The sequence below is a fragment of the Bolinopsis microptera genome, chromosome 9 (assembly GCF_026151205.1).
Source record: "Bolinopsis microptera isolate Bmic1 chromosome 9, MBARI_Bmic_1.0, whole genome shotgun sequence".
NCBI classification, from domain to species: Eukaryota; Metazoa; Ctenophora; class Tentaculata; order Lobata; family Bolinopsidae; genus Bolinopsis; species Bolinopsis microptera.
The window spans coordinates 12,905,337-12,929,065 of NC_087080.1; the positions used below are offsets into that span (position 1 = coordinate 12,905,337).

At 37.3% G+C, this 23,729-nt stretch overlaps 2 protein-coding genes across 3 annotated transcripts in view; both read right to left on the minus strand.

Annotated features, from left to right (window-relative positions):
- Nucleotides 1-4,920, minus strand: part of LOC134820322 (serine/arginine-rich splicing factor 6-like) — a 26,391-nt gene extending 21,471 nt beyond the window's left edge. For both annotated transcript variants that reach the window (XM_063830551.1, XM_063830550.1), the window contains exon 1: nucleotides 4,889-4,920. The gene's annotated coding sequence lies outside the window, so the exon portion shown is untranslated. The remainder of the gene's footprint in view (nucleotides 1-4,888) is intronic.
- On the minus strand, nucleotides 1,792-4,139 carry LOC134820321 (nuclear RNA export factor 1-like). Its single transcript, XM_063830549.1, has one exon. The coding sequence runs from the start codon at nucleotides 4,123-4,125 to the stop codon at nucleotides 2,374-2,376; it is 1,752 nt and encodes a 583-aa protein (XP_063686619.1). The 5' UTR covers nucleotides 4,126-4,139; the 3' UTR covers nucleotides 1,792-2,373.
- Nucleotides 4,921-23,729: the final 18,809 nt, after the last annotated feature.

Genomic DNA, 23,729 nt, shown 5'->3' on the forward strand with positions numbered 1-23,729 from the left:
ATCACGTGACATGACGTCACATCACGTGGCCCCCACACTGTAAGTAAAGTTGTGTCAGATTACATTGGCTGTGTAAAACAGAGAGCCCTGCTGTGACTACAGGTGGTTTACTACAGGATCACACAACATCTGTTGCAGCTCGTTATTGTAGCTGGCACGTTGTACTTTATTACATAAACAAGGTGACTAACACAGTAACACTACAGTCCCAATGGGTTATATACTTATATCTAATATCCATGAGGCTGTTTTACAATGCTACCTCATGACTAGCTACAACAGTGTGTTTACTGTCCGGTGAAGACCTAATCTAGCAACTGGTTTTATCTTCGAACCAGGACTTGTACACTGTACAGTTCTTTTGTATTTCCGGTTCTTATTTCAACAAAGCGTCTGTTTCTCAGCGATGGCACGGTTATTACTTCTTGTAATTGACAGTACTTGACAGTACTTGATCGGAGAAGTAGAACGGTAACTATGACATTATCTACAATTCAAATTTAAATGAAAATGTAAAACATAAGTTTTAGCTCAACTAGAATAAATAACAAACATAGAAGAAACAGTTGCTATGAGCCATGAAAATAAAGTTTACGTGTGCAGTAGCAATACGCACAAATTCAGTGCTTGCGCAACGACATCAGGCATCTAAAAGCAAATAAAACCACTTTTAGCGTAGCTTGGTGAGAGATCCATTACCGTACAGACCATGCCATATATGGGCATTACATCCATTACTTAGCGGTAAGCTTTGTAAATGTTACTAATTTAATTGAGCTCTCGCACCGTGTTGAGGCAGCTAAGCTGTTGTTAACCCTCTGAAAGTGTACTGAACAACCCGCTATCTTTAAACCAGGATTATAGTCTAAATGCGGCTGTGTTTTTACCAAAAGTTATGTAATTATCTTAAAATGTAAAATTGTTCATTAGTTCCTGAAATTGGTGGTGAGAATTGGTTTATTTTCCGATGAGAATCTTGAACTGATACGTAATTAGATTAATTTAACCCAAGACAACACAGCATGGTATGTAAACAGTATGGTATGTAAACAGTATGGTATGTAAACAGTATGGTATGTAAACAGTATGGTATTTAAACAGTATGGTATGTAAACAGTATGGTATGTAAACAGTATGGTATGTAAACAGTATGGTATGTAAACAGTATGGTATGTAAACAGTATGGTATGTAAACAGAATGGTATGTAAACAGAATGGTATGTAAACAGTATGGTATGTAAACAGTATGGTATGTAAACAGTATGGTATGTAAAAAGTATGGTATGTAAGCAGTATGGTATGTAAAAAGTATGGTATGTAAACAGTATGGTATGTAAACAGTATGGTATGTAAACAGTATGGTATGTAAACAGTGTGGTATCATGGTATGTAATACGTGATACTTCATTTAGGTGAACACCTTGGATGACAGGAAGAATTACAACAAGGTTATTATAATATTATGAATTAAAGCATTTTTAACACGAAAATTTACAATCTATCTTTCAATTATAGCTGTAAAATTAAATATCTTTCCTGGCGAAGAGTTTCAGTTGAATCCGTTCAAGTGTTCCTTGGAAAGTGATCAAATCGTAGTTCATAACCCCGCACATGAAACATCCTGAACACAAAATTCGTTGAAATGTGGTAACTCTAACTTTATTTCCTCCAGTTTTTATTTATGTAAATCATGAATTTGAAATTTGAATGAACAAGAAAATTGTTTGCCAAGTACAACGTTATATTAAAAAAGTTCATGATAAAGATCAAAGACGCAGTAAAGACGCAGAGTTGAGGAAACATCAGCATTGTATAATTTAAATAGTTGATTTGTATTCTGGTTTAATAAACGACTTCACTTTTCTCAGAAAACATATGACAATTATTTTAAAATTGATGCAAACTATACTCATCTTGTTTGCACCAAAACGTTGACTTCGCTCTCGTCGCCAACAAAAAAAACTGAGACGTGATTTAACGTGAAATTTACTGACTAACAAAAAACATGAACAAGTTTTTCGAAATAGATCGTCTCTCGAATTAAAAAGGTTCAGTGTCAGGGTTCAATTGGACAAACTTTTACAAGTAACTGAGCTATCACTTATGGATAATAACCGAATTAAGAAGCTCAGTATTTACTTTTTCAATTTTTAGATCGAAGATTATCATTTCGTAAATCAATAGTCATTTATACTTACTACTCAGGTAAGAAAGTTTATTTCCTACAAGAAGTTAGACAAAATTAGTTTAGTGCCTAGATCTTTTCTTCTTAATTGCTCACCAAATATTACTATATTAATCGATCTCAACTAATACAACATGATATGAAAAATGTCATCTAAAACCATTACCATGAAAAATAATTAAATTAGTTTAACTGATGAATGCTTCCGGAGGTATGGAAGCTCTCATTTCACTGAATATTGTCATAGCTCTCTGAACGTCCCATTCCGCAGCTTCCAAACACTGCACACAAAACTGGTCCGTCATCTTGGTGACCTCCTGGAGTTGTCTTACTAGCACCGCTTGGTTATTAACCCCAGAGGACGATGGAGCTGGAGCTGTTGCGAAACTTTGGGACTCTACCTTTTCAACTGTGTCAGGCAAGCTCCTTATGATCGACATCTGATCGTTGAGGATGAGAAAAGAACCATTGGCTGGATTAACTGCAAGAACGAAGGTCCTACTAAATGTCCTGTAACTACCTGGAGAATCAATGATACCTGACAAGACAGCAGTGACGTGGTTGTTGATCAGACTTGATGAGTCGATGTTCAGTGTCTGCAGCATGTGTTTGGTATCACCTAACTCACACAGCTCTTTCACAACATTTTCACGTCCAATAAACAGACGAGATTCTCTCTGTTCAGCTTTGTAGCAGTGTTTGAAGTTTCTGTTCCTTCTTGTCAGTTCTGCAGGCATGTTAGCCGGAAACTTGTCCTTAGTGTCTTTGTTTGCTCTCCAGGAAAGGGCAGTGGAAAATATGGCAGTCTCGTCATAGGCAGGAGCAAGTTGGTTTCGAGCTGAACTTCCAGTGTCATGCAATTTTACAAACTGCAGGAAGAAACCTTCAAGTGCGCTCTTTGGCCCAGGGTCTAGTAGGATAGCAAACTTCTGGGTTGGAAGTAAGGCATTTTGATCCTCAGATTCAAATTTAATCTTCTCAGGCAATGGAACTCCATCTAGCTCAATGAGTTTGGGGAACATCCTCCTCAAATCACTTATATACTGAGCATCATCCATAAGATTCTTGACAGGATTGTTGAGGAGTGAAATATGGGTTATTCCAGTAGCATTCTTCTCGACAGTTTTTATATCTAACAAGGTGTTGATACGGTTGTTGTCCAACTTCACTCTTGTTACAACCTTACAAGCAGTTAAAATCCCTCTGAGACAGCCAGCATGCTTTAAATTGTTATTAGAGAAGTCAATCTCTACAACTAGATCTGCACATTTTTCAGCTATTAACTCTCCTAAGATTCCGGAAATTTCAAACAATTTTCTCTTCATTCCAGACATGTCAGGATCTTGATGAAATTCGGCGAGGTTTAATTTTTTTTCGTTGCCATCATAGCGTTTGACAAGAGCACTACATACCTTCACTTTTTGCTCATCTTTTGACAATTGTATTTCTGGACCTTCACTGGGAACAGTGAAAAGAGTGATAGTATGATCTTTAAGTGTCAGTTTTCCAGATTGGCTGTAAATTGCTTCTTTTGCTCTAGAATTTTTGATCCAGAAAACAAGCTTGTTCCTTTCAATTCTAGTATTTTGAGGATCAATGCTTTCATTGGTGGTATTGTCCAACATCTTGAAGAAATGGTCCCTATCGAACTTATCAGCATCATGGACAACAATTTTCCACCATCCTGATGCATGAGCACGTTGTCCATTTTTATTAACACGTGCTCTTCCATACCCAGGATTGTACCTGTTCTTGTGTCTTGCACGATTTCCACTACTATATGAACTGCCACTATTCATCTCAGTATCACCATCTCTATCCAAGAATGCAGAGCTTCCAGTTCGGCGCTGATGTTTAGGATTCATTCTTGGCCATGATTTGCGGTTAGAATTACCCCGATGTGAACTTGGCTGCTGATTTTGCTTTTTGTCTGCATACATGACTCCTGGGAATATAATCTAGTGTTGATTTAGATTTTTTAAATTACCCAATCTAACCTCATCTTAAATTCAATTCAGTAAAACAAAAAAGATCAGTTTTTATGCCAATTTTATACATCTGGGGAATGTTATGGATTGGAAATCTTTGATAAGCAGTCATTCAAAAATTACATAGTCAGCCGAGGGGAGGGGGTGGGGGCAGCGGGGTGGGTGTTCCAAATGATAACAGTTGCTTATGTTGGGGGGGGGGGGGGGGGGGGGGGGGACGGGAGGTTTGGCTGTTGATTAGGTTATCAAAACTTTCATTTTTAACCCCATAGAATAATATCAATGCAACAAATTTCAATTCAAATTCCACACAATTTCACTCTCATTAGTGATAAAATTAATGTATTACGTATTACTACTGTCAAGGGGGGGGGGGGGGGGGGGGGGTTTGGTCTTGATTTAATTGATTACGTAACATGTGGATTGTGCGGCACCAAATGGTAACCTTATGGTAACGTTATGACTGTCTTGCTCTTTAAATAATTATCGCCTTTAATTTTACCTATCATCTCATCAGATACTTTCCAATGATGATGATCACAACAAATTCCTTTTAGAATGCAATTCTTATCAAATAACGGAGTAGTTCGCTGTTTATTAGTCTCATGATTGAAATACTGATATCTGGATATTATCCGGTTGGAAGAGACAAGGACAAGTGAAACAAGGAAGTTAGGAGTAAGGGCAAATTTTCGGCGTCAACGCCATCTTCAGGCTCAAATTATTTGTTATATAGTAGTGTTGAAAGTATTAAAACTTTCAACACTACTATATAACAAATAATTTGAGCCTGAAGATGGCGTTGACGCCGAAAATTTGCCCTTACTCCTAACTTCCTTGTTTCACTTGTCCTTGTCTCTTCCAACCGGATAATATCCAGATATCAGTAATGCAATTCTTCTTAAAATGTTATATAGATTTATCTTAGAATTAACATCCACATTACATGGTAATATAAGGAATAACTCTCTCTGGAAGAAACGCTTTACTAGGGTTCCTTAATTTATAACTTTTGATATTAGGGAAAACAAAATGTAGGGAAAAAATTTAGGGAAAACAAAATTTAAATTTGATTGCCATTACAATGACTATTAATATATTAATCAATATCAATATTGCACTTTATCGTGGAAACAATATTCATATCATATCTATATCTACTGATATCATATAATATATATACAGGGTGGGCCAAAAGTCAGTGGGCATACGTTGGCCTTAATAGCTCAGTCACTGAGTGCCCAATTGAAATAATTCTTTCTGGTATAACTTACTACTACCACTGGTTCGAGGAATTTGTCAAATCGAAAAATATTAGAGTTCATTTTTTTCAAATGAAGGTTCATTTTTCCATTTATTTGATAGTGTGGATAGTCGGATTGAGCTAAATTTTATTGAATTGTGTTTGGCCATTCGAATTACGTTTGTCCTGAAAAAATTAGAACTGTAGCTTCTCAGATGACCGAGATCAGATATGAAGCAGAACGAGTTTATTCATTACGTGTGATCAGGTGATTGGTTTAAACCTAATCACGTGATAAGGTGACCCTGTTAACCGCCCCGTTAAACATTATGGGAATTGTTAAGGGTGCCCAATTAAGGTGTCGTGTCACGGTGTCACATAATCACCCAGTCAATTTTGTTAACGAGATACAGAAAATGCTTGATAACTTTGTCATTTCTAATCCGTTTTGCCTCAAGTTTTCAGATCATATGCAACATTGAATAATCTACCGTCTCTGAAAAATTTAGGCATTCAGCATTTTCAGAGAAAACAATATAGGTGTTTTAATATTGAATGGGCGTGGTCTAAAATATTCGAATTTTCAAATTTTGACGAAGCAAAATTCGGAATTTCCAACTTTTTCCTGTATAGCAGTGTGCCATCACCCTCGATTAACGGGGTGCATGAAACGACCTTGGACTGCTTCCAACTCAAGGATGAGGGATGATTCGCCAATTACCTGGGAACAGAAGTATCATACAACCTCATCCCTGCTCATATGATGGAGTTGATCATGTGTTTTGAAAATTGTGTGCATATTTTTGATTGATTAATGTTAAGAAATATTGGTAGCAATGGACCATTCCCGTTACCTAAATGTATTGTGCTCTGCCAATTGTAACACTTGATTTGATTGTGCTATGATCTGCCAATGCATCACTTGATTTAAGGGGATTTAAGGAGGCATGGAAATTTTCTCAAAATCGATTTTTTTAGTTGTTTCTAATAGAGGGGAGTGATGTCTATCAGATGCTTTTAATCCCACAGAAAAATATTGTTCCTAGCCGAAATTATTGCCGGTCAAAGGTCAGCACTTGTGTGTAATTGTATTGCGCAAGGGATTTTTGATCGCGCGTCCTGAACATCGACTCTAAAAATTTATCTTCTCCTACATTTTTTGAGCAATCACTCTGGAACTTTCAGGATATGTTCTAGAGACCATTTAGAAGAGATAAGCCGGATGGAATTTTGAGATAGGCCTTTAAAAATTTTGTATTCGATTTTGAAAATCTTGGACCTCGTTTTTTGATGATTCTAAATGGTCCCTAGAACATATCCTGAAAGTTTCATAGTGATTGCTCAAAAAATGTAGGAGAAGATAGATTTTTAGAGTCGATTTTCAGGACGCGCGATCAAAAATCCCTTGCACAATACAATTACACACAAGCACTGACCTTTGACCGGCAATAATTTCGGCTAGGAACAATATTTTTCTATGGGATTAAAAGCATCTGATAGACGTCACTCCCCTCTATTAGAAACAACTAAAAAATTGATTTTGAGAAAATTTCCATGAGTACCCCCCTGCCCCCTTAATTGACTGTACATTTTGTTAGTAAAGTAAGTAAAGTAGTAATTATATACTAGTAAGATATGGCGCAGGAGGTGACCAGGATTCCCGGTACCGGGAATCCCGGTACCGGGATTGGCAATTTTGAGCTATCCCGGTCCCGGTCCCGGTCCCGGTTAATTCAGGATTCTTGGTGCCGGTCCCGGTCCTGGTCCCGGTCAATCACTCAAATTTGCCGGGATTTTGACCGGGATCTTTTACATAATTTCATTCACTGTGATTTTAAGCTTTTACTTTCATTCATTGTGAATTTCATCTTTAAACAACCTCTGAGCCAAATAAAACAATGTTTAAAATTGCTAAACAAGTTTAGGTAACTAATATCGTTACATAACTCATAAGTGCAAAGTAACATCAAGTTTTCAACTCGGGCTACGCCCAATTGTCAATTGGAATTGGAGAATGAAACTGTTGAATAATTTGAGGGATCATTGATTGAGGAATGAGGAATGAGGGTGAACTTGAGTAATCAGTACATGAACATTATTGGTGTAGTACATTAGGCCCATGCCCCATATTGATGGGTTTTTTTCTAGTTTTTTCTAATTTAATATTCTAGTTATTACTTATTCAAATTGTTCAATTATAATGTAAATGAAAGTTGCAGCTTTCAATATGAGAATACCAGTTTTGGTCCCGGTCATCCAGGTCATTCCGGTCAAATCCCGGTCTTCCCGGTCATCCCGGTCAAATCCCGGTCATCCCGGTCATCCCGGTAAAATTGGATCGTTGGTCCCGGTCCCAGTCCCGGTCCCGGTAAGATAGAAATCCCAGAAATTATTGGTCCCGGTCCCGGTTCCGGTCACGGTAAATTGATAATCTCAGTCCCGGTCCCGGTCCCAGTCCCGGTCAAGTCACATTTTGTATCCCGGTCCCGGTCCCAGTCAGGCCTAAAATCATGTCCCGGTCACCTCCTGATATGGCGGAATGATAGGCTGTGCGCCACCCAGTAATATGACATCAGGCATACTATCAAACATATTATGTATGTTTAACAACACCCATAATCAAATGAAAGTCTGGTGTGAAGTGATTTATCACTGACTTCTAATGATTATCAGTAGTTTCATCCCTACGTAGCAAAGAAGAAGTTTATTAACCTGAACTAGGCTGTTAAGGTATAATTTAAATTATCAAGATATTTTTATGAATATTTGTGATGATCTTATGTATCATTATGTTTCGATTTGATTTGATTATCATCATCCAGGTCAGGGCCAGGAACACGCGGCTGGTAAGTTTTTTAATTGGACAACCGGACATAATTTTTTAACCGGACATAAATTTTTAATACTTTCAACACTACTATATAACAAATAATTTGAGGACCCCGAAACTTCTGAGTTATACATCATAAAAGATTTTATATCTGTCTCCATCCTCCCAAAAGAATGGTAGATCCCGATCAAAACTCAGAGGGGCTGGACTCCTCAAATCATGTCTTACAGGGGCAACATGACAATGGTAATGATAATGACAATGATGATAGTGCCAGCCCCCCTTGTTTTGTTGTGAACGATCCACGTATGTTAGCTGCTGATGGAATCTGCAGAAACTGCTCGTTCGATTCTAAAGGAGAAGTGGTATGTTGTTATGAATGTAAGAGCAATTTTCACGCTACTTGTTATGAAATAAAGGACGGTAAACGTGTTAACTTTCCTGATAATGTATGCTTCCCGTCCTTACTGAAATCTTTCAATGCTAACACTGAATCAAAACAGAAAGGTAAACGTTTTGGAAGTTTCCTCTTCCATTGTGACTCTTGTGTTACATATAAGCAAACCTGAGAAACGCTGCTGATTTGAAAACCCATGTACACACCCTTGAAACAAAAATGTCAAAACTAGATGCTGACATAGACACCATTAAAAATCTCTTGTTAAATCCTGCCACTCTTCATGGATTAAGTTTGACCGCAGGAAACTGTTCCATATCACCAACCCTTTCACCAGTTAATAATAACCATGAAACTGGTGGCTCTAATGGTGTTGTCGAAAATCCCTGGCGTGACAGCAGCAGAGTAGAAAAACTGAGGCATCCAGCTTCAGTAATAGTCTCTGAAGGGGGAGAAAAAGTTCCATTATCTGACCTTAAAACTATTATCACAGAAAATAACATTTTTGTAGATAATACCTTCGAAAACAAGAAAGGTGAGACAGTTATCACCACATCTAGTCAAGCTGATCGAACAAAGCTAGTTCAATCTATCTCCAAATAATTTCCCAAATCTGATCTCAAGCAACCTATAACCAAATTGCCTACAATATCCATTTCCGGGATTAGAGATGAAATCACACCCGATGATCTCTTTGAAACCATTATGAAATTTTACCCTGACATCAAGTCCCTCATTGATTCTGGTGAAACATTCTCTGTACTCTCAGTCCGCAAACAACGAAATTATCAAACAGAAAAACCACTGTTTCAAGCTTCTGTTAGAGTGAGCAATGCCATAAGGAAGCTAATCGAAAATCGTGACAATTTCCTATCGATAGGTTTGTACCGCTGCAAGGTGTATGATCACTTTTACATCAAACGATGTAATAAATGCCAAAAGTTTGGTCATTACTCAGCCCAGTGCCAAGCATCTAACCATGTCTGTGCTCATTGCATTGAAGATCATGAAACTAACTCATGTACAAATAAAGACACACATTCCTTTCAACCCTCCTGTGCTAACTGTAAAAATTCTAAGAGAACTGATGAACAGTACCCACACTCAGCCACAGATAGATCATGCCCAGCCTATATCTCTGAACAGCACAAGCTTAAGCATTCAATCTCATATTACACCCAAAAAAACTGGTGAAGAACAAGACTGGAGTTAAGAGCCTTAGTATGAAATGTGCAAGCTGGAATGTTCGCTCTCTAAACAACAAAGTTGACCATGTTATGAACTTTTTAGAAGATAACAACATATCTATTTTCTTTGTTACAGAAACATGGCTAACTGATGAGAACAACAACACCACTGCAACAATAAAAAACTATGGCTATAAACTTTACCAATAATCTACAAATCATGTGTTCGTCTAATCAAAGTTTTTGCCAACAATGACGGATCATTTGAGGCAATTAAAGGACCAGTTAACTGAAAAAAAAGTTATCCTCATATTTTGACAGATTGTGACAAATAGCAAACTAAGCAACGAGTCGAAATTCCTAAATCTCTAACTGCTCTCTAACGCGTGTAAATAGCGTTTGTATTATTTTGGCGATGACGTCACGAAGTCCCTTGCGCGCGCAGAGGAGCCCGTGAGACTGTATTTTACAGGTAGAAAATGGACATAATACAATGTTTTTCCCCGAATAACTCGAAAAGTAAGTAATTTAGGGTACATGTTGCTTCATAAGTTGTATATAAACATGGCCATTCTGCACAATTTGCACACATTTAAAAACCTTTAGGGCCTTCATAGCTCAATTTACCAGATACCCATAGTTTTGCATGATTTCTGGAACCGAAAATCAGTTTTTCGCCAATAACTGAAAAAGTAAGCACTTTAAGGCTTATGTTTGTTCGTAAGTCATATGTTAATATGCTAATTGCGGTTCTTTTGCACCCTGTCTAAAGACTCTATCACAATCCTATCGAAAATGGGCTCAGCACCACGCCCAAAATGGTTTTTGGCGAATTTCTCGAAAAGTATGGATTTTAGGCCATGTGTTGCTCAATAACTCCTATATAAACATGCATATGTGGCTTCGTTTAAGCCTATTTTGAAGTCTCTACGACCTTCAGAAGCAAGGGGTCGGTTACGTTATTGGGTCAATATGGGCGTGGCCCTCCTGGGTTTTCTCCACTGTCAAAAAAATGTCTCCAAACGAAAATCGTTTATTCATACCTTCGGGAAGGTCTGTGCAAAGTTTCGTTAGTATCTGAACATTTGCAGGTTCATTTCCATAAATGTCCAAAAATGACTGGACTGCACAACTTTAGAGTTAACTTTAGAGAAACTCATAAGTCATTTATCTCAAATTAAGCTGTTAGTGTCCATGATCAACCTGTGGCGACAATGTTTTACGTGAAATGTAAAAATCAGGAGTAATATAAAAAGTGTATTTTTAGATTAAAGTGCTAGCTCATAGTTTTAGAATTGTATAGATTAGCGTTGGTCGTTTAACTTTAACCATCTAACAATCGATCGTGCCGTAATATATGGCCAAAGAATAATAGGGTCTTGGAAGTTCTATAGTTGTTCAGTGGGTCGATCGACTGAACACGGTTGCACTTGGTATTTAAACTTATCATCCCACTTATATCACTGGCAACGCACCATAAACCAGGCTGTGTCCCATCGCTTATTGTCAATATTCTGACAAACTCCACTGACAATATTGTGTCAGCTGGACTACTGGATACCAGGGTTTCGCATCACTCTCCAATTTTCTGTATTCTCGAATGTAGCATGCCTGAAGAACCAGAACTTGACCCTTGTAAACCAAAATACGACTACTGTGAATCTAATATGACCAAGTTCTTAGAAGATATTCAAACAAATTTTTGTGGGCAGGTGTGCTACAACGTAGAAAACTTTGAAATTTTTGCAAATAAGATAAAACTTTTGATCGAAGAAAACTTTTTAATTGAATCTGAATCGTTCAAAAAGTCAAAAAGAAATATGATTGCAAACCCTTGGATCACACCAGGGATCATTGCATCAGTGAAAAAGAAAGAATATCTTTACAAGCAGTGGAAGAGTACAATTAAGGAACCCAACCCTCTTGGAGACTCTGATCTATACTTAACCTATAGTAAATTCCGTCGACAGTTAAAATACATTATCAGATCTGCCAAGAAATTGTACTATTGCAGAAAATTCTCAAAAGTCTCAGGTAATATGAAGCAAACATGGGCACTGATCAATGAACTGAGGGGAAAAACAAAAACTGGAATAAAGGCCTCGTTCAAAATAGATGGTAGTTTAGTAAAAGACAAGCGTGTCATATCGAATGGCTTTAACATGTTCTTCTCTTCCATTGCAGGTAAACTTAATGCGAAGCTCTGCTCCTCCAAACCAATAAGTCGTGACACAGCTTGCCAGAGGCCCCTTAATTATAAGAACTACTTTAACAAAAGAGTTACCAACAGTATGTTCTTAAACCCCTGTGATTCTGAGGAAATCGAAAAAATTGTTAAAACCTTCCAGGGTGACAAGGCTAGTGACATATCAATAGCTGTTCTTAAGAAATGTTGCACTACAATCTCTAAACACCTAGCTGGTTTCCTAAACTCATTCATGAAGCTGGGTCTATTTCCAAATATTCTAAAAATAGGTAAGGTCACCCCCGTATTTAAGAAAGGAGACCCACAGCTGTTTGATAACTACAGGCCTATATCCATTCTACCTATCTTTGGTAAGATATTTGAAAAAGTAATTTACTGCCGACTATATAGCTTCTTTACTTCACATATGGTCATATACGATAAACAGTTTGGATTCAGATCCAACCACTCAACGGCACATGCCATCAATTACTCCATTGACCACATTCTTAAAAACCTAGAAAGTAAGAATCATGTAATTGGCATATTCATTGACTTAAGCAAAGCGTTTGACACAATCGACCACAGAAAATTACTTGTCAAACTTGAACACTATGGCATAAGAGGGCCCTGTCTTGACCTAATTGAAAGCTATTTGTGTAACCGACAGCAGTATGTTGATTTCCAAAATACACACTCTGATCACTGCAAAATTGAATATGGGGTACCACAGGGATCAGTTCTAGGCCCTCTCCTCTTCTTACTCTACATTAATGACATTACCAACTCTAGCAAACTTGGACACTTCATACTGTTTGCAGATGACACGAACATATTTGTTGCTGGAAAAACTGAACAAGAAGCCTATTTGAATGCTAATAAAGTACTTGAATCTGTAAATGACTATATGGAATCTAACTTGCTGCACATTAACCAAAGCAAATCGGTCTACATGTTATTCAGACCTGGCCGGTACTCGTCCTGTGCACGTGCTCGTGAATATGGCTCTGAGAACTCACTCACGTTATCAGGCAACACGCTTACACGAGTAGATAAAGTGAGATTCCTTGGTGTTATCATAGACCATGAACTATCCTGGGAACCCCAACTAGATAACATAAAAAGTAAACTAACTACAAGTATAGCTATAATTAAACGTATTATGAAGTTTATTCCAGAAACAGAGTACCATAAGCTGTATGACTCCTTATTCAAGTCTCATATGAGCTACTGTATCAGTAGCTGGGGTGGTGTCACACCTTATAGACTATCTAAACTGTTCTCCATCCAAAAAAGATGTGTACGCCTTCTATTTGGAAGCAAACCAAGCTTTGACCGGGCAGAGTATTATGAAACATGTGCACGTGCAAGACCATACAGTGAACACATCGCAAAAAGGAGCTTTGCTTTGGAAAACACTAAGCCAATATTCAATACCGAGAAAATCATGTCAATCCACAACCTGTACACCCAACATATATCCACTGAACTGTTTAAAATCTTGAAACTGCATCAACCTATCTCTCTGACAAGTTTATTCCAAACAAGTTCCAGAGCATGTAGCCAAACTATGCGGGTCCCCCGACACAAACTTGAAATTTCTAAACACAATTTTGTCTTCAAAGGTACGACTATATGGAACAGTTTGGTTGATAAAATATTCGACAAATGCACTCCTAATGAAAACAATGTCATGGTCCCTGGCTCTAGTAAATTTTCCGACCTTTCCTCCCCCATCTCAATTATCAAGAGCCGTATCAAAAAGCTCTTACTTGAAACCCAGCAATTGACAACACCTGGGCGTGAAATTGAGTGGCTCCCCCTAAATAGCTGGGGCATTGAACCAGCTTAGTCAATCAGCATCCCATCCCTTGCATACAACTAATTACAAAAGCGCTAATTATACCTGTTTCAAAAGCATCCTGTCTGGAAGTTCCCTGACTGCCGTGTGAATCTTTGGATCTATTTTTGGATCTATTTTTATATTGATATGATTTTTATATACCTATATATTCCTCGCATAATTTCCATGTCCGCCTGAACAAACCTGGCACCATCAAATCTTACTCTAGAAACCCCAGAACTCATCAAGCCTAGTCTGAATTCAAAACTAGTTGACCAGCTACGTACAGTTTTTTTTGATTGAAATAAATTTTCGTGCACTGTATACAGAATGAATGGTTAATAATTTAATATATATGTAGACCAAGGTCTGTGCACGGGATGCTTCCTGGAAGAATCCAGTTCTTTTAGCGGGGCACCCTACCTAAAGCCAAATTGAGATATAATAATCATATTCCTAAGAAATAATCAGAAATCGAATACCAATCAAATAATATGATATATATGAGTAGTAACCATATTTACTATGCAAAATGCCCCAACCACATAGTGTAAATTTATATAGAATTCAAATTCCATATCATCATTAAACCTCAATACCTAGTCAATATAACAGCCCAAGCAAAATTAAATAACTTCTTATATACCTTACTGTCATACTACAAATTAATTAAACATTTGAAATCTGTTGACCAGAGAATAAATTTCTAAGCCTAATGCAAGTGAAATAATTTAGATGCAATATATAATAATGAATGCCTAATGTGAGTATCATTTGTCAATGTCCTTGTAAAAAAGTCTGTACAAGAGATATGAGTAACTAATATAGAAGAAAAAACAGGAAGTTGTCGTCTGTTGTAAAATAAATAAAATATCTAGAATATAAATTAGAATATAAAATAACATTCAGTCAATGTGTCGTCAAAAAACTGTACAATTATCAAATGTTAAAACTGGGTGATACAGTCACCAAAAAAAAAAATACTAAGTATGATAAGTTAATAAATTAAATGTGGTCTATAAAACTACCACTAAGTATAATAGGTCAATAAATTAAAAGTGGTTTATAAAACTACCACTGTGGGAACCCCTTCTCCAGTTAAAACATGTCAGTCATGTGCAAAATCAATCAGAATGGTAAGGTGGTAAAAAAGGGAATATCTTTTCGATACATCAATTATATATGCCTCAGATTTAAAAGAATTAGAAGTTACTTAGTTATCGTCGACTATGATTGCAGTGTAAAATTTTTCATATGAATTGTCGGCGGTATAATTAGGGTCTGTTGTTATAGATGATAGTAGCTGTTTCTTATACGAATCACTAAAGCTTTTAACATCGGGCAGATTTCGTAGATCTGTTGGAACATTATTCCAACATTTTGCCCCCAAGTATTGAAAGTTTTTATGTGATGTTGATCTATTGACATAAAGGTTGCAGCTTTCGCCGCTCCTACTACCTCCTGATATGTAACTAAATTTGTTCATAAAGTTTGTAGGACAATTGTCATGGATGATTCTAAACATATAATTTGACAGATGGAGTTGTCGTCTAAGATGGAGTGGTAACCATTTCATGTCTCTATAAACATTAAGGCTGCTCTCTGTTTTTGGAACGTTGAGAGCTATTTTGGCTACCTTTTTGTACAGAGTGTCAAGTTCAGCAAGTTTTGTCTTGCCAGCTCTACAATAGATCGTGTCTAAATAATCGAATTGTGGCAACATGAGTGCATTGGCAAACATTTTCCTATATTTAATGGGTAGCAGTGCTTTACTTCTATACATGGCACCAATTCTCTTCATGACCTTCCTAATAATATAATCTACATGGCTTTTGAAGTTTAATTTACTATCTAGAATGAGGCCAAGATATTTTGTCTCTTTGCACTCCTTGATTGTGAAAGTTACCTCATTACAATCAATGGTTATTTCATCATGTTGGTCAACAGAATCAAACAATAGGAATTCAGTCTTCTTTTCATTGAGTGATAATTTATTAACACTGAGCCATTTAAAGATTGTCATAAGTTCTATTTTCATGTTTATAAATGTGCTTCTGCAGGTTTGATCAAAGAATAGTGCACCATCATCTGCAAATAGAAAGGGCTTAGATAGGTTACAGGCATAAATGATGTCATTTATGAAGATACTAAATAATATAGGCCCAATGATGCTTCCTTGTGGTACACCACTCAGAACTTCTAAAAATGAGCTTAGATTGCCATTGATCCTAGTGCATTGATATCTACAAGATAAGAAGTTCTTAAACCAGGTTAAAGCAATGCCACCAATTCCATAATATGCCAATTTTTGAAGCAATATTTCATGATTCACTGTGTCAAAGGCCTTCTTAAGATCAAGAAAGATGATTCCTGGTTTATAAGACTTAGATTTACTCATATATATTTCGTCCATCAGATCGTACATCAGATAAGTTGTGGAGTGATTTTTCCGAAAGCCATATTGATGCCCGATGAAAAGTTTGTTCTCTTCCATGTAATCAGTGAGTTGCTTGCCGACAAAGTATTCTATAAGTTTTCCTACAAGTGGAAGGATGGATATTGGCCTGTAATTATTAGGATCATCTTTCATTCCTGCCTTATGGATGGGAGTTACTCTAGCTTTTTTACAAAGGGTTGGTACAACACCTGTATTAAGGCTCAGATTGACAATGTGGGTCAGTGGCTCAACTATGTGTGGTACAGCTTGCTTAAGTAAAAATAGAGGCACATTGTCATATGAGGCCTTGTCATTCTTGAGCGTTTCGACATACATTAGGATATCAGTTTCATTTATTTCTTGGAATCTATCAAATGAGATATTAGAAGTTCTAGGAGGTAAAAAATCAGTAAAACTAACTCTTTCAATATTGGGGGCCTGATTTTGTAATCTTGATCCAACATTTGCAAAATGAAAGTTAAATAGCTCAGGATCATTCTCATTGATAGTTTGACAATTAGTTGTACCAGGGGTCATATTTGATGCCAGTTTGATAGTTTTCCATATCCCTTTAAGATCATTCTTGGCACTTTTAACTTGTAGATCATCGATTACATTAGCCTTTTTGCAGGTTTTAGCTAATTTATTTCTAATATTTCTCTGAATCTTGTAGCAATCCCAGGCCTCATTACACTTTATACATTTGCTACATGTACCACATTTATTGCAATTTCCATTGTCTCTCTTATCCTTCTTTTTACGGAATTTCTTTAGAAGAAAATGTGTATGATTAATGGCATTTAAAAGTTCAGTAGAAGGTTTATGTATGAACTTTTCATGCCTTTCTATGGTCTTGCAAGGGAAGAAGGTTGCATATGCCTGTTCAATATGGTGACAAAGGCCAGCAGTGATAGCTTCAACATCTGTACTTTCCAATAGTGGACTGTAATCAGAACAGGTATCTAGATAGTCTAAGAATTGTTTAACATTACGTTTACAATGATTTCTAATTTCAACCTTCTCAAATTTAGGAGCTATAGGTACTTTACAATCTATCTCACACATAATAGCTTGATGATCTCCAATACGTTCATCAAGAACAGAAGATTGGACAAAATCTGCATAACAGTTAGTGAATATTACATCAATAGTAGTCTGGGTAAAATTGTCTCCACGTTTAGCAACTCTAGTTATCCCTTGAATGGTTTGAACTAGATTGTAACATCTCAAGGTCATATCTAATTTTTTGTACTGGGTGGATGAGATATCATTCTGGTCAATGTTTATATCCCCAATCCAGATAACCTTTTTCCCATTCAATTTTTTCATGCAAAAATGAATGTATTCAATAAAGTTATCAACACTGCAATAATTTCCAGAGCGATAGAAGCAGCAAACATTGATCTTGCTATTCTTAAGCTTCACCCATAATGCTTCAATGTTATCAAGCTTACTATCCATAACTAATTCTGTGTAAGCTAGTTTTTTGTTTATCATTAAGCCACAACCACCCCTAGAACTGTTTGGCCTGTCGCATCGCATAAGGTTGAAGGAGGAAGGAATATTTATGGTGTCTGTGTCAATAGTATCATTAAGATTCATCTCATTTAGGGAAAGTATGTCTAATTTATGATCTCTAATAAGTTGGGAAAGTTCATTACTTTTAGCTAAATTGAGAAGCCCTCCTTGAATGTTACAATGACCAATGCAGAGGTTGTGAAACCTATCAGCTGCATTATTAAAATTTGTCATCTTGTGAATCTTATTAATTCACAATGGAATGAATAAAAGTTGTAAAGTTGTGTTTAAACTAAAAAACAGAATAAAAGCAGGTTGTATTTGTCTGGATGTCGTACTGTAAAAATAAAACTGATGGTATGAGTGTTATGTCAGTATTCAGCAGTATTCTAATGGTGTGCATGATACTTCAAGTGCCTTGCTAATTTAATTATGCCATAATCATTGAGATGGACATTATCCTCTCCATAACTACTAAAAAATGACGATTTTCTAAAGCCTTTCTTATCACTAAACAAGAAACGATTTGTCTCGGTTGAGAGCAGTTTTACATAGGTGTATTTTCTTTGCAGATTTGATATACACTCATTGATATCAGTTATAACCTTGTTTCTGGAGAAACTCTCCCGAGGTAATAAGTTAACAATTTTAATATCAGCTCCAGGTGCCCACTTGTGAAGGAAAAGTACAAGTTTTTCAATACAATTGTTTGTAAAGTCAAGAGCTCTAGCATCACCAGAAAAACTATCAGGGCACAGAAGTTTAGTCCTCATGTTGCGAGGGCTGTTCAGGATAGAGTCCACGTCATTTGTACCACACATAAGTACAATGCTTTTCACATTATTGGTATTAAGAGTGTCTTTTCTTACATCTGATTGAAACCGTTCATTGATTGCATTGGCTGTGGCACCAGGGTAGCTGAATACATGTGCCTCATGATGTTTGGACGATAGCTTTTCTCCCTCTAATTTGGAGAACATACTAGAGCTAATGTAGACACACAAAGATTTACCAGAATGTTCTATTGATCTAGTCTTAGGGGCCGAGGGTTCAGTGTTCTTAACTTGACTGGAAACATCAGACAGAGTAGATAGGGTTGCGCTGCCATCAATTAGGCGCAGAGTAATGCTTATTCTCATGGTTTCAGACTTGTCCTGGATGAGGCTGTGTTCAAAGCTGGTCTGGGATTGTCTGGTCATATTCATTATGTCACCATGGGAGAGGGTGAGGTCAGCAATATGAGCTCTAAGTTTGGATCTGAAGCTTAGGACTCTAGTAGCCCCTAAAGAGATGGTGGAGATCATGGAGCCTGGTGAAATTGACCTCTCGTCATCCGAGTGAAAGGGAATTCCTTGCTGACCATTTCTATACTTGGTAATCATAGCACTATTGAATTTCAACTTTGGGAACTGTGAGCGTAAGTGTTCTAAAATAGACTTTAGGTATGGATTGTCTGCTACTGGCCTTGTGTTATGAAAGCCTCCATTGTAAGCGTAGGGAAAGTCCCCGTAATATGCAACTGCCCTATTCTCAAACTTATGAGTATAGTGGGTTTCTATATCTAACTTGGCAGTGTCAACAAACTGAAAAACTCCTCGACTCAAATCTTGGTATGGATTGATAGAGTTGGTCACATCATTGTCACCATTTACAGAGTGTTTGGGATTTTCCAAATTGATAATTTCTGCTGAATGTTCACTGTCTTCTGCTAATTTGGATAGCTCTTGGGTTAACTCAGAAACAAGATGCGAGGATGACCTATTACTGAGGGGAACATTGATAGAATGTTCACAGTGATCAGGTACCTGGGGCAACACAGGGATAAGTGAACCATCGCTGAGGGGAACTTTGAGTGCACTGTCACTTTCTGATAGTTGTTTATAGAGAAAAGAAATTTGCCGACGAAGACTATCATTCTCTCTTAATAGAGTTAAACAATTTGAACATTTATCAGTAGGACAAGAGCCGTTGCTGGGGAATTTAACAGAATTCCCTCGATATCTCAGATTGTAATGTCTTGAGCCAACTGGTATTCTAGACATAGTTTATCACAAAAAGATGCTACTGTTCGAAATTTAGTTAATGATTACAGTACCTTTGTAGCACTCCGGAGGATAAGGATAAGTGATGTCTGATAATCTTTAGGTGATAGATGGGAGTAAACTGCTTTAAAAACCGATGTCTGATAGTCCTTAGGATGTCTTTAAGATAACTTTATCGTGCAACAACCATTTACATTGACATACAACCTGTAATGGTCGTTACATTTACCGAGGCATTAGTTCCCACTGGGGGTCCTCAAATTATTTGTTATATAGTAGTGTTGAAAGTATTAAAACTCCTGGACAGCTGGAACCTTTTGGGCCATGCACAAGCCAATAGCATGTATGGTCCTGCAGTGGGGTCTCCTTGTCCTTGGATCTGTGTTTTGATCCGTCTTTTCTTAAAATTTTCCATTTGTGTCACTTAGAATCACCTTTTAAAATGTTAATCGACACCACTGGTCCTAGTTAAATTTAGCCATGGCACGATTACTCGAACGTAACAGTTAAATAGGTGTGACATACTATTATATTCTTATAATTATATCATATGAATTGATTGCACTGCTAATAAATAAAATACTTTGTTTTACTAAAAAATACTTTGTTTTACTTACCAGTAGTTTATTTATGTTATGTACCGATGATAATGCAATTAGGATAACAACTAGGTAAGCCGCAAGTCTAATTCAAAACACACCGCACACCGTACACTCGAACTCCAATCTGTATTACTATTTGGTAGACCGGGTATTTTGGCGGGAATTCTGTTCCCACGGCACTGTTCTGATAGAAGCTACTTCTACTGATGGTCCCAACTCCCAGAGGAACGGCCGTAAAGTAGCCAGACTTCTTGTCTCCTGTACTGGCTGACACATGCGGATTAAAATTAGAAATTTCGCTATGCTATAAATATAATTGCTCTCGGAATTGAACAAACTCCTACTTATCTAGATCCTTTCTAAATTCGTTAGAGTTTCATGGACTGGGGAAAAATAATCGGTACAGTCTCCCTGCTGGCTGCTTGTGTAATTAAGCAATGAAAACAATCCGAAATTATCACATATGACATAAGAACTGTAATAGCAGAAACTTTCTAACCGTACATTCACCCGCCACTGTTCAAGAACCTATATCACTGTTTAAAATCATGACGTGAGCACTGTATATCCAATCAGCTATTCCTTTAGTTAGGATGATAGCCAAAACTATAAGGATTTGGGAGAACTAGGGTAATAGTCATAATTCTAAAATTTGAGTGAGTTACATGTGTTTTAATGACAACGATAAACATTTGCAACGTATTAGTATTACGCTATATGCCAGCGCGCACTGAGGGACTTCGTGACGTCACGAGGCCACAGCTTATTATTGCAATAACACGCGTTACACGTACGCTAGAGAGTTGGTTCTTTCGGCGATACGATTCTTTACCAGTTTGTCACAGCTGATTTAAATCTTAGCCAAATTGGAGACTACAAATTTTTCAGTTAACTGGTCCTTTAACGCAAAACTGAAACTCGTTGATGGGTCTGTCGTCTTCTGCTCCTGTATCTACCGTCCACCTGGGTCCTTGGGAAATTCCCTCTCTGATTTTGAAGATTTCCTGGCGGATGCATTCTCAAAATACAAGCATTTCTTGCTATGCGGAGATGTTAATATGCACCTAGACAGAATCTCTGCCCATGTGAGCGAGTGGAGCACCATACTATCATCTTTTGGGCTTCATCAACTTGTCTACTCACCAACACATAAAAAAGGTCACATCCTTGATCCTGTTATTTCTTCGCACAAAGTAGTAGATCAAACTTCTGTTGAGGTAATGCAAAACATGGCCAAAAGCTTCCCATCCTGTGACCACTATCCCATTATATTTCAGCTTCATAAGCCTCCTGACATCGACAAATGTGAGAAAGTCATACGCTTTAGAAAGATCAGAGACATAGATCAGGAACAATTTAAAGGTGATTTATCTGTTGCTCTATCTGAGTTGGTTTTTGAAGAAAAGAGCTTCTCTGATGTTGTGAATCAATTTAACAATGGGTGTCAACATATACTAAATGTACATGCTCCAGAATATACCAAAACCATCAAAGACATTCCCACTGCTCCCTGGTTTGATGGCGAATACAAAGTTGCAAGAGCCGACAGAAGAAAGGCTGAGAAAGCCTGGAAAAAGTCAAGTCTCGAAATTGATCATTCTATCTTTGTTCATTTGCCAGAGCACTGTTCAGAGCTGACTCTCAAAAAGAAAAAACTGTTTTTCTCTAATACTTTCCAAAAATACAAACACTCACAAAAGAGCCTTTACAAATTTGTAGACACTTTCCTGGATAAAGAAAAGAACCTCACTTTACCATCTTCAGAAAATCTTCAGGAAACTGTAAATGCCTTTAACCAGTATTTTACTGAAAACTCTTGTCAGAGCACCTTGAGCTAATCCTTCCTACCCTTTGTGATATTATCAACGTTTCTCTTTCAACCGGAAGTATGGAGGGAATCAAGTTAGCACATCTCACTCCCCTGATCAAAGGAGATTCCCTAGACACTGAGAACTTAAAGTATTATAGACCCATCTCTAATCTTACATTCATCGGTAAACTCATTGAGCGCTTTGTATTAAAATGCCTCAATGAACATCTAGCCAAGAATAATCTCAACATCGACCACCAGTCTGGTTACAAAAAGCATCAAAGCACAGAAACACTCCTCATTACCATAGTCAATGACCTCCTCATAGCCACTAATGAAAACACAGCAACAGTTGTAATGCTTTTAGACCTGAGTGCTGCATTCGACACAGTTGACCATATCAAACTGATCAATATATTGAAGTGTGAGATTGGGATTGCGGGAACAGCCTTGAAATGGTTCACCAGCTTCATCCGTGGTCGTTGTCAAAAAGTCAAGATAGGTGACCTAGAATCTGAAGAAATTGTAATAAAGTTTGGTGTCCCACAGGGCTCTGTCCTTGGCCCTGTGTTGTTCAATATCTACATCCGCTCAATTTACTCTTCTGTAAAATCAAAGCAATTTCTGATCCTGATATACTTAAGACTGGCAGAATCACACCTGTCTTCAAAAAAGGTAATCCAGAAGAAATAGAAAACTACCGTCCTATATCCACCTTGTCCATATTTGGCAAGATATTTGAGAAAATCATATATTCTAGGATTTATTCGTTTGTCAGCTCTCAGGGAATAATATCTAAGACTCAGTTTGGTTTCAGGCAATCGCACTCAACCTCCCATGCAGTAAACTACTCTGTTGACCTCATATCTAAGCACATCAAATTGAAGCACCATGTGTTAGGCATATTCATCGACCTCAGCAAAGCTTTCGATACTATAGATCACTCAACATTACTTACCAAACTAGAAAGGTATGGCATCCGTGGCGTGGCAAACGATCTGATCAAGAGCTACCTAACTAATCGATTTCAGTACACTGATGTTGTAGGAGAAAAGTCCGACCTACTTCCAATAAAATTTGGGGTTCCCCAGGGGTCAATTCTCGGACCCCTTCTATTCCTACTTTACATAAATGATATCTCTAATAGCTCTAGCTTGGGATCGTTTGTCACCTTTGCGGATGACACCAACATATTTGTTGTTGGTAAAACTGCACAAGAAGCATATGAACGCAGCAACGCCCTACTTTCAAACCTTCAAACATACATGCGGGCTAACAAGCTTCACATAAACATGTCAAAATGCTGCTACATTCACTTTAGACCTAAGTCACGTACTGAAGCAAACGTTGAAGAAGAATTCATAATGAATATAGACAACTACCCCATCAAAAGAGTAACGTCAGCTAGATTTTTAGGAGTCGTCATTGACGAAAATCTAACATGGGAAGAACATATAATAGC